Genomic DNA, 15,875 nt, shown 5'->3' with positions numbered 1-15,875 from the left:
TCCTTTTCTTAAGAGAAAGATAGCAGAAGACTGGGGAGGGTGTTAGCACAATTAGGAATATCTGGAGATTAGGATAAACACATTGAACCTTTAGTACAGATCTTTATCATTTAAAAAATGTGTTTGCAGGCATATATCACACATAAATTTTATGTGAGATTGATGTTACAAATTAGGGAATTGAAGCTTAGAAGAAGGTAGTTTATACATGGTCTGAAGTTGGGATTTAACTGCAGATACTGTATTACCAGTCCTGAAGTGTTTTGAATATGTTGTGTTTTTAGGTGCTATAAAGGGATTACTTATGGATCAAAAAACTTTTTTTTTTGAAAGACAGTACATGAGACATTATAAATTTAGGAAATGAAGAGTACCACAAGTAAGTAAGTGCATGATAAGATCTGAGAATATAAAATCTGGAAGAGAGCCTTAGAATGATATAGTCCATCCCATTCTCATTTTATAGATTCTAAATAGTATCTTGCTGCGCATTACATCATAGATCCCTATCTGGTTAACCTATGTCCATTATTTCGTATCATCGCTGAGAGAAAGGAAGCATCTCTGGACTGGGGAATCAGAGATGGAGAGATCTGAACTTAGTTTCATGATATCCAGATAGATGGAATGGAATTGGTATTTCAAGTGTAGGTGGGTTGCTAGTGGCTTTTCTGGTCTCAACTTCTGTTTGATCATCAAGCATTATTTCTTTACCATGTAATCTTAAAGTGCTTTTTCTTTTTCTTCAGATGAAGAGACTAATGCCCACAAAGACTGAATGCCTTGCCCAAAGTCACAGAGCTATTAAATCCATAGCTTGGATTTGAATAGATAGAATAAGCCTTGTAGTTTCTGCTAGTGCATTTTAATAAAAGAAGAAAATGCCATGGTAAATGATTAGTTAACACATATCAAGCTTACTTTCAGCCATCCCCTTTCTCAGTGTTGCCCACAGTTTGGGCATTTATGTGCCATCTGCAGAATTTTTGCCAAATATGAGTACTGCCTGCACTATTTATATTTCATATTTTTCTTTAAGTTGTTTTTGATTTAAACTGATATTTTAAATCTTGTCTTAGCAAAATACTAGTAAATAAATAACTCGATGTGATAGTTACTTTTAATAGCCATTAAAATAAAACACTGAAATAGAAAATCTTTGTCTGAATGGTATCTAAAATCATTTTGCCTAGCGAAAGTGTGGTATTTTGGGAAATGCTGTGTTATCTCAGTTAATCTTTGTAATGTCCCAGTGAGATAAATACTATTATTGTTCCCAATTTATAACCTTAAAAAGAGTTGCAGTAACTTGATGAAAGTTGTATAGTTTACAAATATTAGAGCCTGAACTTAGGCAGTCTGCCAGATTCCAAACCCTGTGTTCTTCAAGCTAGTGGTGTTTCCACCACGTGTTGGAGCCTCCTGTTGGTATTTCTGAGATTGCTCCTATTAAATGTTTATTGAAAAATGACTCATAATAGGGTAAGATGTATATAGAGGATTAAGTAAGGCTCTCTAAGTCACTTTTGCACAAAATTAGCAAATTGTGTTGGTGAAACTTGTTGCCCTAAGTATAGGGATTCAGTCAGATGGGGGCTTTAATGATACATATTTCCTTTCCATCTCCACTGCTATTGTTGGTCTAAGCTTTCCATCAGTCTCTCACCTGGACTACTACAACAGGTTCCTAACTGGTATATCCATTTTAATCCTTGCTGCCCTCTAATCTACGTGCCATCTAGCAGCTAGACTGATCTTTTCAAAACAGAAAGAGATCATGTCACAACCCCTGCTTATAAACACCTGCAGCGGGGTTCTAATACAGTTCTGTTCCTAGAATAAAGTCTGTGTCTAGAATAAAGTCCTTGACCGTCTAGCTCACTCTCCTCTCCACCCTTATCCCTGACTATCTCTGCCTGGAATGCTTATTCTGCTTATCTGTATGGTTGCTCCTTTTCATCCTTAGCTAAGAATTTCAGATGGCATCCTCCTCGAACTTTTCATCTGAAGTAGAATCCTGCTATTATTTTCTTATTATAGTCCTTTATTTCCTTCATAGTAGTTTCCACAATTGGTATTTTGTTTGTGTATTTCTGTGAGGTTTTTTGTTGTTTGTTTAATTCATTGATTATCATATATACTCATCAGAGAAGTAGAGGGATCCATCCACTCAACCTAGCACCGTACAATTTACTAGAAGGTTCTCATTAAATATTTTTGAAATAATAAATGAAAGCCTATAGATAAGAACTTATGATAAAAGAGTGATTATAGGATCTTAAAGGGGAAATGATATGAGGAAAGATGGTTTGGGGGATGATTGATCTGATAGTTGTGAAGACCTGGAGAAAAGCTGAAGCCTGAGAAACTAGTTAAGGGTTTGTTACAAAAATCCAGGTGTTCTTAGCATAATAAAAGGTCTCATAAATGGAAAAAGAGATATCTGAGGATTTGACAGATTGAGTGGAAAGGGTGAGAAGGATTGAGCAATAAAATAATTGCTCTAAGAATCTGAGTGTGACTGAGCAATGTTGTAGTGGTAAACTTGTAAGTAATGGAGAAATGTGAAAAGGCATGCCAGCTAATTTTAGGGGGAAGCATTATCTTTGAAGTTTTAACATGTTAAAACTCAATTGGATCCAGCAATGTATAAAAAAGTTAAACACCAAAAGAACGAATAACACTTTAGTAAAAATGTGTTATAAAAAGTAACACTTTATTTCTCACTACTTGAGAAATAAACAATGAGAAAAATAATTTTAAAATGCCAGATTTTACCAGAGAGAGTTCATGAGTAAATTTAGAATATAGTGATAAGTGGTCAAGAGTCTTAGGAAGGAACCTGAGAATTCTGATTTAAAACTGTAAAGGGAGGGCAGGCCACAGTCGTTCAGTAGGCAGAATTCTCACCTTCCATGCTGGAGACCTGGGTTCAATTCCCGGTGTCTGCCCATGGAAAAAAAAAAAAGTAAAGGGAGACAGATGAAATGATAAAATAATTTTCCTTTTTATGGTCACATCAATTTTGGTTATTAGAATTTGGAGGCGGTGCATTCCAGCTTAAACAGCCTGATAGGTGGGTTCCTACCTTGAATTAGTTTCTTCCTTTTTCTATTGTAACACATCCATTATACAAGGTTGTGAACATTCTTGTGTTTTCTTCATGGTGTGTTCAGGTGAATTTAAAAATTAATCCTGTGCCATATGATAAATGTAGAAAGTGTTGCCAAGTAGGGAAGCCCTGGAGAATCCTTTTGAAAAGCGAAGAATCCTTTGGTTGAATATGTACTCCTCCCAAATCCAATTTATTTTATAGTGGATTTACATTACCACTTAACTAATGCAAGCCATGCACTCTTATGAAGAGACTTGATTGCATTAAAGGTTTATTTGTAAGAAAAATTAGCTTTAGAATGTTCAGAATGATTTTCTTGTTTATAAACATCTGTTTTTCTGTCTTGAATTTTCTTCTTTTTCTTCTTATTTGTTTGATCTTAGTTTTTTTAATTGTGCATTTCGTCTGAGGTTTTATTTTTTTGTTCTTTCATGGTTTACCAGATTTAAATTGTCTTCCTTTGCTTAAGAAGCTTTGGCAAATATACTCAGTTTTGAAATTTCTATTTTAATCAGTTTTCATTGTTGAACAAAATTATTTCACAGTCACCTGAATTCACATTGTTCTGGATTATTTAAAATTTTTTTTATTTTGTATCATCTGACACTAACAAGGGCATCAATAACAACTATGGCCATAGTACAAATGGCTGTAGGAACCTTTGAAAGTAAGGGATAAATATGTGTAAGATTGTATCTTCCGTGGTTTGTAGGTGGTAATTTAGTATTTAACTAATTCAGATTTAGCAAACATTACTCAGGTAACCATCTGCAACCATTAGGTTTGCAAAGATAAAAACCTTGTCTTATTTGGTCAGTATCCTGAGTTTTTTCACTCTATTATCTTAATAGGTGGGATCATTGATAGACAGAGTGGTTGTAATTTGTCCCAGGTCACAGTGGTAGAATTAGAGCTAGAATTATTCTCATTTGCAGTCTAGTATCTGTTTCTCACTGCTTCTGTGTTTTATGTAATCCTGTGAAAACCTCTAGTATAGCTTCTTTTAATGCAGATGTCACATACTTAGCCATTCAGTTTGTGGCTACTTTCCCAAGTATGAAATACGTAAATTTTATACCTTTATAAAAATATAAAATACATAGGATAGAAAACCAAGAGTAGTCTTAAGTTTAAGATGTTTTGGAATAAATGTGTAAATGTGTAAGTCTCTGAGAATTGAGAAAATTTGTATGATATTTAAATTCAGTCACAGTGTTTGGATTCCATTTAGAGATCTATGAGAGGGTTTCCTTCACATATAAGAATGATTTTTATGTCTGATATTTGTAAATCAAGCACAGCCTGTTTTCATACAATGTAGAATACCTCTGATTTCATATTTTAGGGTATTTGGTTTGCACATTAGACTTTGAATTATTAATATATGGTTATTTGCACTTTATAGACATACATGTACTGTCTGACCTTACTTAATTCATAAACATTTTTCTTCCTCTTCTGACTTCTCTGACATTCATTATCTTTAATACCAGAAATCTAGTTTTGCTTTTGATGGTTGTTTCTTTTCTGCATACAAATAATTCTGAGTATTAATTTAGCATTTCACTTGATGGAAAATTTTTGAAACAAATGTTTCAAGTTTATTTAAACAGATAGGAAATTATTTTAACCAAATGATCCTTTAAAAAATTGTACAGTTTTAACTTGGACATTGGTCTTTTAAATTCATAACAAGCTTACACCTAGAAACATTTGATGATAGTTATCAGAATTTTGGATATATTTTAGACCTCTTGTCACATTTGTAGGAGTGAGAAGACCTTTTAGTATGATCTGCTTCATTTCCTTTCATTAATTTAGTTTAGTTAACAGAGGGAAAAAACAAAACTTATACACCATATTATCATAGGTTTTATGAAACGATTCCATGTAGAAGATTAAGAGGACGTTCTCAAACAGTTATTCAAGAGATTTTACTGTGCATATAATTTGTGAGTATGTACATATTATTTTATTTAAAGCAGTAGTCAAGGCTTTCCTACCAGTTCATATTTCACTGGATATTTTTGGTATTGCACTAGGATTTTATATATTTAATAATAAAACTTTTGCTCAAAAGGATGACCTATATGGATAGTAACTGACTTAGTTTATTATTGTGTTTCATTTTACAGAGAGCTAGTCAGTCAAGCCAGTTTATATGCCACGGCCACTGAAAAAAAGGATCTTCAAGAGGAGTCCATTTCTGCTCACAGAAGAAATGCCAATCAATTTGATTGGGCTCTAATGAGACTAGATAATTCTGTCCGAAGAACTGGCCACATCCCAAAGGCTCTTCTACAAAAAGTCTTTGATAATACATGCCATTCAGGTATTTCAAAATTTCAGTTCAAAAGTTTAATTTCTTTATAAGTACTTATTTGGGGGTAAGCTCCTCGTAGAGTACATAATTTGATTTTTTTATTTTGCTTGTCATATTTTATTTTTTAATGAAATTTTCTGAGCTATATTATATAGTCAGATACCATATAATCATCCAGGTTGTACAATCAGTGTTTCACAGTATCATCATATAGCTGTGCATTCATTACAGTTGATTTTTGAACATTTTCATTACTCCAAAAAAATAAAAATAAGAATGAAAGTGAAAATAAAAGTGAAAAAGAACATCCAAAACATCCATGGCCCCCTCCACGCCATTATCTGTTTATTTTTTTGTCTTTTTTTTTTTCTTATTCATCTGTCCATACATTGGATAAAGGAAATGTCAGTCACAAGTTTTCACAGTCACATGGTCACACCTTAAAAGCGCTATAGTTATTCAGTTATCTTCAAGAATCAAGGCCATTGGATTACAGTTCAACAGTTTTAGTTATTTCCCTCCAGCTACTCCAATACACCGAAGACTGAAAGGAAGTATCTATATACTGTATAAGAATAATTTCCAGAATGACCATTTGGCTCTGTTTGAAATCTCTCAACCACTGAAACTTTTTTTTGTTTCATTTCTCTTCCACCTTTTGGTTAAGAGGTTTTTTCACTCCCATTATGCCAGGTCTAATCTCGTTCCCTGGGAGTCATGTCCTACATGGCAGGGTAGGGAAGGGCAGTGAGTTGCCTTAGAGAGAGCCACATCTGAGCAACAGAAGAGGTTCTCTGGAGGTGACTCTTATGCATAATCATAAGTGGGTTTAGCTTCTCCTTTATCAAGAATAAGTTTCATAAGGGCAGGCCCAAGATCAAGGGCCTGACCCATCCAGTTGGCATTCCCCAATGCTTGGAAAAATATCAGGTCTTCTATGGGTAGGGAAGTTGGACATTTCTGCCTTTTTTCCCAGTGCCTCCAGGGGACTTTGCAAATACTTTTAATCTTCTGCCCAGATTACTCTGGGATGTATTAGCGTATCCCGCCAACCTCTACAAATCAACAAGATCTCATTGCCAATTCAAGGTTCCATGTGATTATGGTGATCAGATAAGCTGACCATACAAGTTACATTAGATAATAAATATAAATTTTGTACCAAACATCTCTTTCTTTGGTTTGACATGGAAGATGAAGTTTTAAAATACTGTCAGTATCATCCTTTATACTTTAATCTGCTTTACTTCAGTCCTACCCTATTCAGCTTCGTTCATATCCCCATTGAAATCTTTTCAGTGTTTTTAACAGCTACTCTGTGAGGTGATGTTGATTTTCATAGCTACATGTCATATTCTATTGACTGTCATAACTTTATGCTATGATTATGATTTCTGTCTTTCCAACTCAACTGAGCAAAGTTGGGAGTAGCTAAACATTTTGTTATAGATGTATATTTCAGAATCAGCAAATAAAAATTGTCTTTTGCTCCCTGTAGCTTGTAGAAGGGTCTCTTTCAGTAATAAATTGTTTCAGAAGATACTGGTTTTCCACAGTCTTGCCTTGTGCCGTGTCAGTTTTTCTTTAGATGATCACATTTGACAGATTTTCAGAAAGACTGATTATCATTATTTTCCTTTCATTTTTTCTTAACTGCTAAAATCTATTTAAGTCACTTATGCCTTGATAATCTGATGAAAATGGTCCTCTACCAATAAAAAAAAGCCACTTACAATGTGTATACACATCACTTTACTTGCAGTTTCAGAGTATTCATCAGCTTCCTGGAGTCCATTCAATGAACTTCAGCCAAATTAATAAACATAGCTGCCACTGAATTGTTCACTTCCAAGTGGTTAATTTTATGCTATATGAATTTCACCCCGATTAAAACAAAAGTAAAAAAAGAAACATAGTTGTAGAACTTAATGAGGGATATCAAAGAAGTATCAATTGTAAGAATGTAATTTAATGCATTTGAAGACACTTGGTATCATTCTCCTTTCTTCAGTTTTTTTCTTAATGGCTTTATCGAGATACCCTACAATTTACCCATTTGAAGTGTACAATTTAGTGGCTTTTGGTATATTCCCAAAGTTGTGCTACAATCACCAAAATCAGTTTAGAACATTGTTATCACCCTAAAAGAAACCCCATATCCTAGGAATCCTCCAAACCCCGTCCCTCCCTTCCAGCTTTAGGAAAACACTAGTCTGCTTTCTGTTTCTGTAGATTTGCCTACTCTGGATATTTCATATAAATGGAATCATAGTAGGGATTTATTTTTGTTTTTGTTTTGTTTTAAAGTCAGCTTTCATAGGCATGGATATAAAGGTCATTGATAAAGAGAAAAGGTTTGTGTTATTTTGTAACTGATCATAACCCGAATTTGTTATTCATGTTTTCTTTTTTTGTACTGCTTTGTACTATTTACATAAGACACTGAAAAGCTTAGCCTTTGAATTGCAGCTAGCACTGCTTATAAATCAGATTCTTTGTATTTTTGTATTCAATAGTCTTTTTTTTTAATAAAACCAATCAACATACAACACAAACATTCTTAACATATGAACATTCCATATTTGATATGCAAGCAGTGGCTCACAGTATCATCACATAGTTGTATATTCAGCACCATGATCACTTCTCAGAATATTTACATCACTCCAGAAAAAGAAATAAAAAGAAAAAAGAACAAACTCATACATACCAAACCCCCCACCCCTCCCTCTCATTGACCAGTAGTATCTCCCTCTACCCAATTTATGTTACACTTGTTCCCCATATTATTTATTTTTAATCTATGTTTTTACTCATCTGTCCATACCATAGATAAAAGGAGCTTCAGAATAAGGTTTTCACAATCACCTGGTCACTTGTGAAAGCTTTATCATTATACAGTCATCTTAAAGAAACATGACTACTGGAACACAGCTCTACAGTTTCAGGCGCTTCCTTCTAGCCTTTCTAATACACCTTAAACTAAAATGGGGTTATCTATATACTGTGTAAGAATAACCTCCAGGATAACCTCCCGACTCTATTTGAAATCTCTCAGTCACTGACTCTTTATTTTGTCTCATTTCTCTCTTCCCCCTTTCAGTCGAGAAGGTTTTCTCAATCCCTTGATGCTGAGTCCCAGCTCATTCTAGAATTTCTGTCCCACGTTGCCAGGGAGGTTTACACCCCTGGGAGTCATGTCCCCCATAGAGAGGGAGAAGGCAGTGAGTTTTTTTGCTGTGTTAGCTGAGAGATAGGCCACATATGAGCCACAAAAGTGGTGCTCTGGGAGTAACTTTTGGACCTAATTTTAAATAGGCTTAGGCTATCTTTTGTGGGGATATGTTTCATATGAAAAAAAGCCAAGATTGAGGGGTCGGCCTGTTGATTTTGTTGTCCTCACTGCTTGCAAAAATATCCTTCTCCATATGGGGAAGTTGAATTTTCCCTCTTTCTTACCATTCCCCCAATGGGACTTTGCAAATACTTTTTATTCACTGTTCAAATCACTCTGGAATTTATCAGGGCATCACTCTGGACAAACCTACAAAGTCTTGTGCCCTACTCAGGGTTCCATCTGCTTATGGTGTTTAATTAGACTGTCCATATAAGTTATATTAGGAGATGCACTAGTCAAAATATAAATTTTGTACCAAATAAACATTTTTTGCTTTAGTCTCATGAAGTTTATGTGTTAAACTTTAACACATAAGTTAAAGTTTTAAAATATGAATTACCATCTATTTTCAATACCCTGCAATATCGACATTCCTTTGTTCTTCCTCATACAAAAATATTTTTTAATTTGTACATTTAATCACTATTCTTGTACACTACAGGCATTCCTAGATTATACCATCTCAGTCTTTATCATTTATCTTTCCTTCGAATTTCATTTGTGCCCCCAGTCCTCCTCCCTCTATCATTCTCACATTCAGCTTCATTCAGTATGCTAACATTATTGTATTACAGTTCGGTAGTATTGTGCTATCCATTTCTGAATTTTTGCAGTCAGTCTTGTTGCACAATCTGTATCTCTTCAGCTCCAATTACCCAATTTTTATCCTATTTCTATCTCCTGATGGTCTCTGTTTTTAGCAGAAATTCTCCAACTGCATTCATTAATGTTAATTTATATCAGTGAGACCATATGGTATTTGTTCTTTTGTTTCTGGCTAATCTCACTCAGCATAATGTCCTTAAGGTCTATCCATGTTGTTTCATACTTCATAATTTTATTCTGTCTTATAGCTGCATAATATACCATCATATGTATATACCACAGCTTGTTTAGCCACTCGTCTGTTGATGGACATTTGGGCTATTTCCATCTCTTGGCAATTGTAAATAATGCTGCTATAAACATTGTTGTGCAAATGTCCATTTGTGTCCTTGCTCTCATGTCCTCTGAGTAGATATCTAGCAATGGTATTGCCGGATCGTATGGCAATTCTGTATTTAGCTTCCTGAGAAACTGCCAAACTTACTTCCACAGATGTTGAACCATTTGACGTTCCCACCAACAGTGGATAAGTGTGCCTTTTTCTTCACGTCCTCTCTAGCACTTGTTTTCAGTTTTATTGATAATGGCCATTCTGGTGGGTGTGAGATGATATCTCATTGTGGTTTTGATTTGTATTTTCCTAATAGCCAGTGAAGTTGAGCATCTCTTCATGTGCCTTTTAGCCATTTGTATTTCCTCTTCTGAGAAGTGTCTTTTCAAGTCTTTTGCCCATTTTGTAATTGAGTTGTTTGTCTTTTTGCTGTTGAGTTGAACAATCTCTTTATATATTCTGGATACTAGACCCTTATCTGTTTCCAAATATTGTCTCCCATTGTGTAGGCTATCTTTACTTTCTTGGCAGAGTTCTTTGAGGCATAAAAGTGTGTAATTTTGAGGAGTTCGCATTTATCTATTTCTTTCTTCAATGCTTGTGTTTTGGGTGTAAGATCTAGGAAACCGCCTATTATAAGATTTATAAGATATTTCCCTACATTTTCTTCTAAAAGTTTTATGGTCTTAGATCTAAAGTTTCAGTCTTTGATCCATTTTGAGTTAATCTTTATATAAAGTGTGAGATATGGATCCTCTTTCATTCTTTAGTATGTGAATATGCAGGTTTCTAGGCACCATTTATTGAAGAGACTGTTCTGTCCCATGTGAGTTGGCTTGACTGCCTTATCAAACCTGAATTGTCCATAGGTGAGAAGGTCTATATCTGAATGCTCTATTTGATTCTATTGGTCAGTATATCTATCTTTATGCTGGTACCATACTGTTTTAACCACTGTAGCTTTGTAATACGCCTTAAAGTCAGGTAGCATGAGACCTCCAACTTCATTTTTCTTTTTCAGGATATTTTTTAGCTATTTGGGACACCCTGCCCTTCCAGATAAATTTGTTTATTGCTTTTTCTATTTCTGAACAGTAAGTTTTAGGGATTTAATTGACATTTCATTGAATCTATAAATCAATTTGGGTAAATTGACCCCCAAAAATACACAGTACTAGCAGACTAGTTTAAAAAATTCAAGTTGTGATTTAATAACATTGTAATTGATACTTGTGAATTAGGATAGGATTTTATGAGTACTTATTATCTTTGAGTCAGGAAATTTTTAAAATATTTATAGAATTCAGATATATAGGTTTAAATTTTGATAGTTATCTCTATGGGGATATTGGTACTATGCTAAATATTAATTTTTTTTTAAGGTAATTCAGGTGGTAATCAAGCTTTGCTTCTACTGCGCAGCTGTGGTTCTCTCTTGCCTGAACTAAAGCTCTCGGAGCGAACAGAATTTGCCCATAGGATATGGGACAAACTGCAGAATTTGGGTATGATTAATTGTATGCTATGTATAAAATGTGTAAATTTTTTCTTTTACGGGGAAAAAGTTTTTCTTTACGTAAATTATGTTATTCATTTTTTTTCTTGTAATGTGATTTATTTTGGAAATTATAGTGATATCTGGGGTATTAAGAATAAACTAATTTTTCATAACTTTTTGTAAGTATGACTCATACATTACATAAGAGAAAAAGAACAAAGTAGGAAGGACAGAGGTATAAATGCAAATACCATTTGACCAAGCAGTCCCTTTTGTTAGACTTCAGATACAGATATATTCACATGTGCAAAAGAATATTATTCGTTTTAGCTTATTTGGATTACCCCTTGGTGGAGACTGGATAATTAAATTGTTGAACATCCATCAATCTATGCAACTGTTAAAAAAATGTAGGTGCTTTTCATATACTTGATGGGGTTCCCATCACATTATACACGATCTCCAAGATTGTGTATAATGGCGGGGAAATGAGTGAAACAAATCTAGAAAGTATTTTTTTTTTCTAGGTCATGTGGCTATTTATCTGTAAAATCCCAGAAAGTCAATTTATAATAAAGTATGCAGACATATAAAATGTTCAAGAATCTGTAACTTTCCTAGTTAGAAAATAACATGGCCAAGAGTATTCAATTCAATACAGCCACACAAAATATAAAGCACCTAGGAATGTCCTTCAATAAATGTATAGGACCTATATAAAAATAAATTTCTATGAAATACAGAGTCTCACCTCACAGTTTAGAATTTTGATGAGAAGTTAATATTAAAAAGTATATTTAAATTTTGGATTTCAGTATGAAAAAGGATTTTCTAAGTGTAAAAGCAGAAAAATGAAGATAAAGAATTGAGTGAAAAACAAATTTCTCTATGTCGAAAGAGCAAGTAATTTAGAAAGCATGTCAAACTGTGCGAAATTTGCGAAAAATATTATATTGTAAAATATGAGTCCCCACACAGCAGTAATAACATTAACATCTCAGTAGAAGAATTGACACATATTACTTTCTATTATACTATAAGATCTTTTAGCTTAGCTAGGATCTTTTAACTTAAGTAACATGCCTAAAGTTATAGAATGAACTATTGATAGATATGAGACTGGATTGAAGGGGATTCTGGAGGAGACCCAGGAAATAATAGAATCTCCTTTTCATGCTGCTGTATTGTAAATTTAAAAAATAAAATTACTTGTTCTATACTTATTTGGCCACATGCTGATAACTTGTTTCCTTAAGTATTTTTGTTCATTTTTTTTTTTAGTTTGCACTCTTCCTTCCCTTCTAGAGTTTTACTTCCAGTCTGAATTAGTGTCTCTTTTCCATATTGCCTGGGTGGTTGCCATAAGTTGTCTCATATAAGAGAAGTTTATTTTGTCTTTTTTGATGTCCTTGGAGGGGGGAGATCATACCTTATTCATATTTGACTTTTATCAACTTTTTCAGTGTTTTGCTCATGTTAGGTATCAGAGTGGTATTAGTTGAATTTGTAGAAAATGGTAAGTTTAAATATTACTTCATTGAAAAGTAAATATTTTAACATAGCTCAGAATTCAAAAGCTTCACAAAAGATATAGTGAAAAGGCTCCAACCCAACTACCTAGTTGGGAGTGGAGTAGTTGTGGTGAGGGAGACACAATCAGCTGTCTGACTTTTTTAAAAACAATTTCTTTAAGAGAAAAATCACATTTGGAAAAGGATGGATGTAATTTTTTAAAGAAAACTGTTCCTTATGAAAGGCTTGTTAAAATTATTTGGGATTGAAAAAACTTTAGACTTTTGACTTAGAGACAAAAACAGGGGAAGACTACCCTGAACAAAAAAAGTATGAACAAATTTTTAAGGATTTGTATTAAAACAGGTCCATATTGAACATATTTATATATGAACTGCATTGTGACATCTTAAAGTTTTCAGATGATACCATGTTTTCCTTAGACAGGCCAAACTAATATAACTATAGAAATAATTTTTGAATCTGTGTTCGATGACAGAAAAGTGGCAGGTGAATTTCATTGTGGGCAAGCACAAGGTGATAGAGAATAATGATCCAAGTTATACTAATGAAAGAGTGAGCTCTGATTTAGGCATGAAACCTGGCTTCTACCAAAAATAGTAACATAGGTCTTTGCTTTGTTTTTTAGCAAAATAAGTAAGATGAATAGAAGTGGGTGATAATTTACAAAGTTATTACCCAAAGAGATTGAACAAGAACATAATTTCAAAATATTAAAAATGATTGGCAGCAGAGCCATAAGCTATTATTAAAGATATTAGGACATATGGTAAGATATATAAAGCAGTGCTATATAGTTTATGGTTATGAAAGTAGGGTGTTTTAGAGTTAAATCCTTAAACATTGACTTTTAATTTAAATTTTAGATAATTCTAGACTTTCTTAATTCATACCACGAATGATACAGTATGTTTTTAAAAATTTCTTTAATTTTTCTCAAGAAATGACCCATGAGATTAACTGGAAATAATCCCTAAATATAGGGATAATAATTATACATGAATTATTCACAGAAGTATTTTGCCATTTATAGAACTGTGCCCTGGTAGCTATTAACCTGCCAATATGACAGATAAACAAAGAAATGAAACCTGGTAGAGTTGTACTGAACATTGATCTTGACTAAAATCTATATAAGAATTGATTTTGAGCAGTTTCCTCAATTTTCTAACAAACCAGAGTGAATCACTATAGAAGATTATAGAATAGAATTCCTGCAGCCTTGAAGCGGTAACTACCCATGATTGATAGAATTCAGTTTGATTTGATGATGTTTTAAGAAGTTTTAGACTCGGTATGGTAATGTTGTTGAATAATTATGCTGCAGACTTTGAATTCCACATGGTTCCCTGTAAGGCCCTTTGTAAATGGTTAAGAGGTTGGACTGTCAAGACAGACCATCAGGTTCATATCCTGTGATCATTTATTAACCATGTGGTCTTGGACAAGTGAGTCCATTTTCCTCATGTATAAGTTGGTGATGATTATAGTACCTACTTCAAAGCCTTTCCTATATGCAGAGTGCTTAGCCTAGGACCTGGCATATAGTAAGTATTCTACATGTTTGCTAAGATAAAAACATTATTAATTTTAAAGAACAGCTCTCTGCTTCCTAGACTCTTGTCGTCTAACCCTAGATACCCACCACAGCCCTGTGTGGCTACAGGCAGTTGAAATAAAAGTATGGAATTTAATGAATGAAAATGTAGTATAATATTATGCTAACACTTGAGATTGATATGGTGACTTTGTCATAAGTGGAGAGTTTGTGTGGATAACCTCAATTGGCATGGCTGTAGGCGAGATGAACATAGAGAAGCATAACAAAGGACTTTGGAATATAGGTAATTAACAATGGCAGACTAAAAATAGTGCTCAGTAATTGAAATAGAGTGGTTCATTAAACGAAGGCTTCAAGTAGCATGTGTAGTAAACAAGCAAAATTGTCAACACAGTCCTACAGTCATTCTGTCCAGCTCAGTGTGTCTGGATTATGGGGAGGATTGCTGGATATAGAAAAATCTTTCAGTCACTTTTACATATAGGAATATTATTAACAATGTCTGACAGTAAGGGAATAGATTATTGGCCTTTAAGTCAGGGACCTTTTTATATCAATATAGGCAGTTACTTCTGACTGCACAATAATTATTGTTTTATATGCTTAGCTTGTTCTGTTTTGACTGGATTTCTGTATAGATGAGTCTAAGTATTAAGGTAGACGGGAGAAATGCTAAAGTGATACTTTCACTCTTCTTTAAATTTAGGTATAAACATGACTTATTTTAGTTTTGATAAAAGATATGTTTTAAACTCTTTTCTAAAAATTTTACTTTCATTTCATTTATAGGTACTGTGTATGATGTAAGCCACTACAATGCTTTACTTAAAGTCTACCTTCAGAATGAATTTGTGTTTTCACCAACTGACTTCTTGGCAAAAATGGAGGAAGCAAATATTCAACCAAATCGAGTAGGTTGTTACAATTGTGAATATTTATTGGTCACATCCACTTTTTTTTTTTACACCAAGATAAAAGATATTAACCATCCCATTTCCTTGATAGGTGACATACCAGAGGTTGATTGCTGCTTATTGTAATGTGGGGGATATTGAAGGTGCCAGGTATGGATATCCATAAATGTATGTTTAAACAAATAATCTCCTTTAAAGCTTCTTCTTTAGTAAAGAAATTATTTCAGAAGCATTTTAATATAACAGATTTGTTAATATGACTTGGATAAAATATAAAATTTTTGTGTAAAGGGAAAAATAAGTTCATAATTAAGTTTTATTTAAAATTTTTATTTACTGTAGAGAGGTTTAAAATTGGTGAGTCATAAAGCTAGTTTTACCTTTTATTTATTTTATTTCCTAAGGGAAGTGTTCTTTGCCATTTAAACTGTTCATTTAAAAAACTGGGGATATTCTCTTTACCCTGCTGACTCATATGAAATCAGTTGCATTGTTTCTTTGCCTTATATAAAATTTATCATTTATATTATTAGTACTTTGGGATGATGATTTAGGAAATAAAGGATTAATTGAAATGTATAGTCTTGGTTTCAACTA

General features: G+C 33.5%; 1 protein-coding gene across 1 annotated transcript in view; it reads left to right on the top strand.

Moving 5' to 3' along the window:
• The window catches only part of LRPPRC (leucine rich pentatricopeptide repeat containing), a 127,444-nt gene that overhangs the window by 7,240 nt on the left and 104,329 nt on the right, over positions 1 to 15,875 (top strand). The window contains exons 2-5 of the mRNA XM_077134115.1: positions 5,251 to 5,447; positions 11,155 to 11,277; positions 15,154 to 15,275; positions 15,370 to 15,428. Coding sequence (XP_076990230.1) covers positions 5,251 to 5,447; positions 11,155 to 11,277; positions 15,154 to 15,275; positions 15,370 to 15,428 — 501 coding nt within the window. The remainder of the gene's footprint in view (positions 1 to 5,250; positions 5,448 to 11,154; positions 11,278 to 15,153; positions 15,276 to 15,369; positions 15,429 to 15,875) is intronic.

Source organism: Tamandua tetradactyla, chromosome 17 (genome assembly GCF_023851605.1).
Source record: "Tamandua tetradactyla isolate mTamTet1 chromosome 17, mTamTet1.pri, whole genome shotgun sequence".
Classification (NCBI taxonomy): domain Eukaryota; kingdom Metazoa; phylum Chordata; class Mammalia; order Pilosa; family Myrmecophagidae; genus Tamandua; species Tamandua tetradactyla.
The sequence above is the reverse complement of the archived record's forward strand: the minus strand, read 5'-3'. Positions and strand labels throughout refer to the sequence as shown.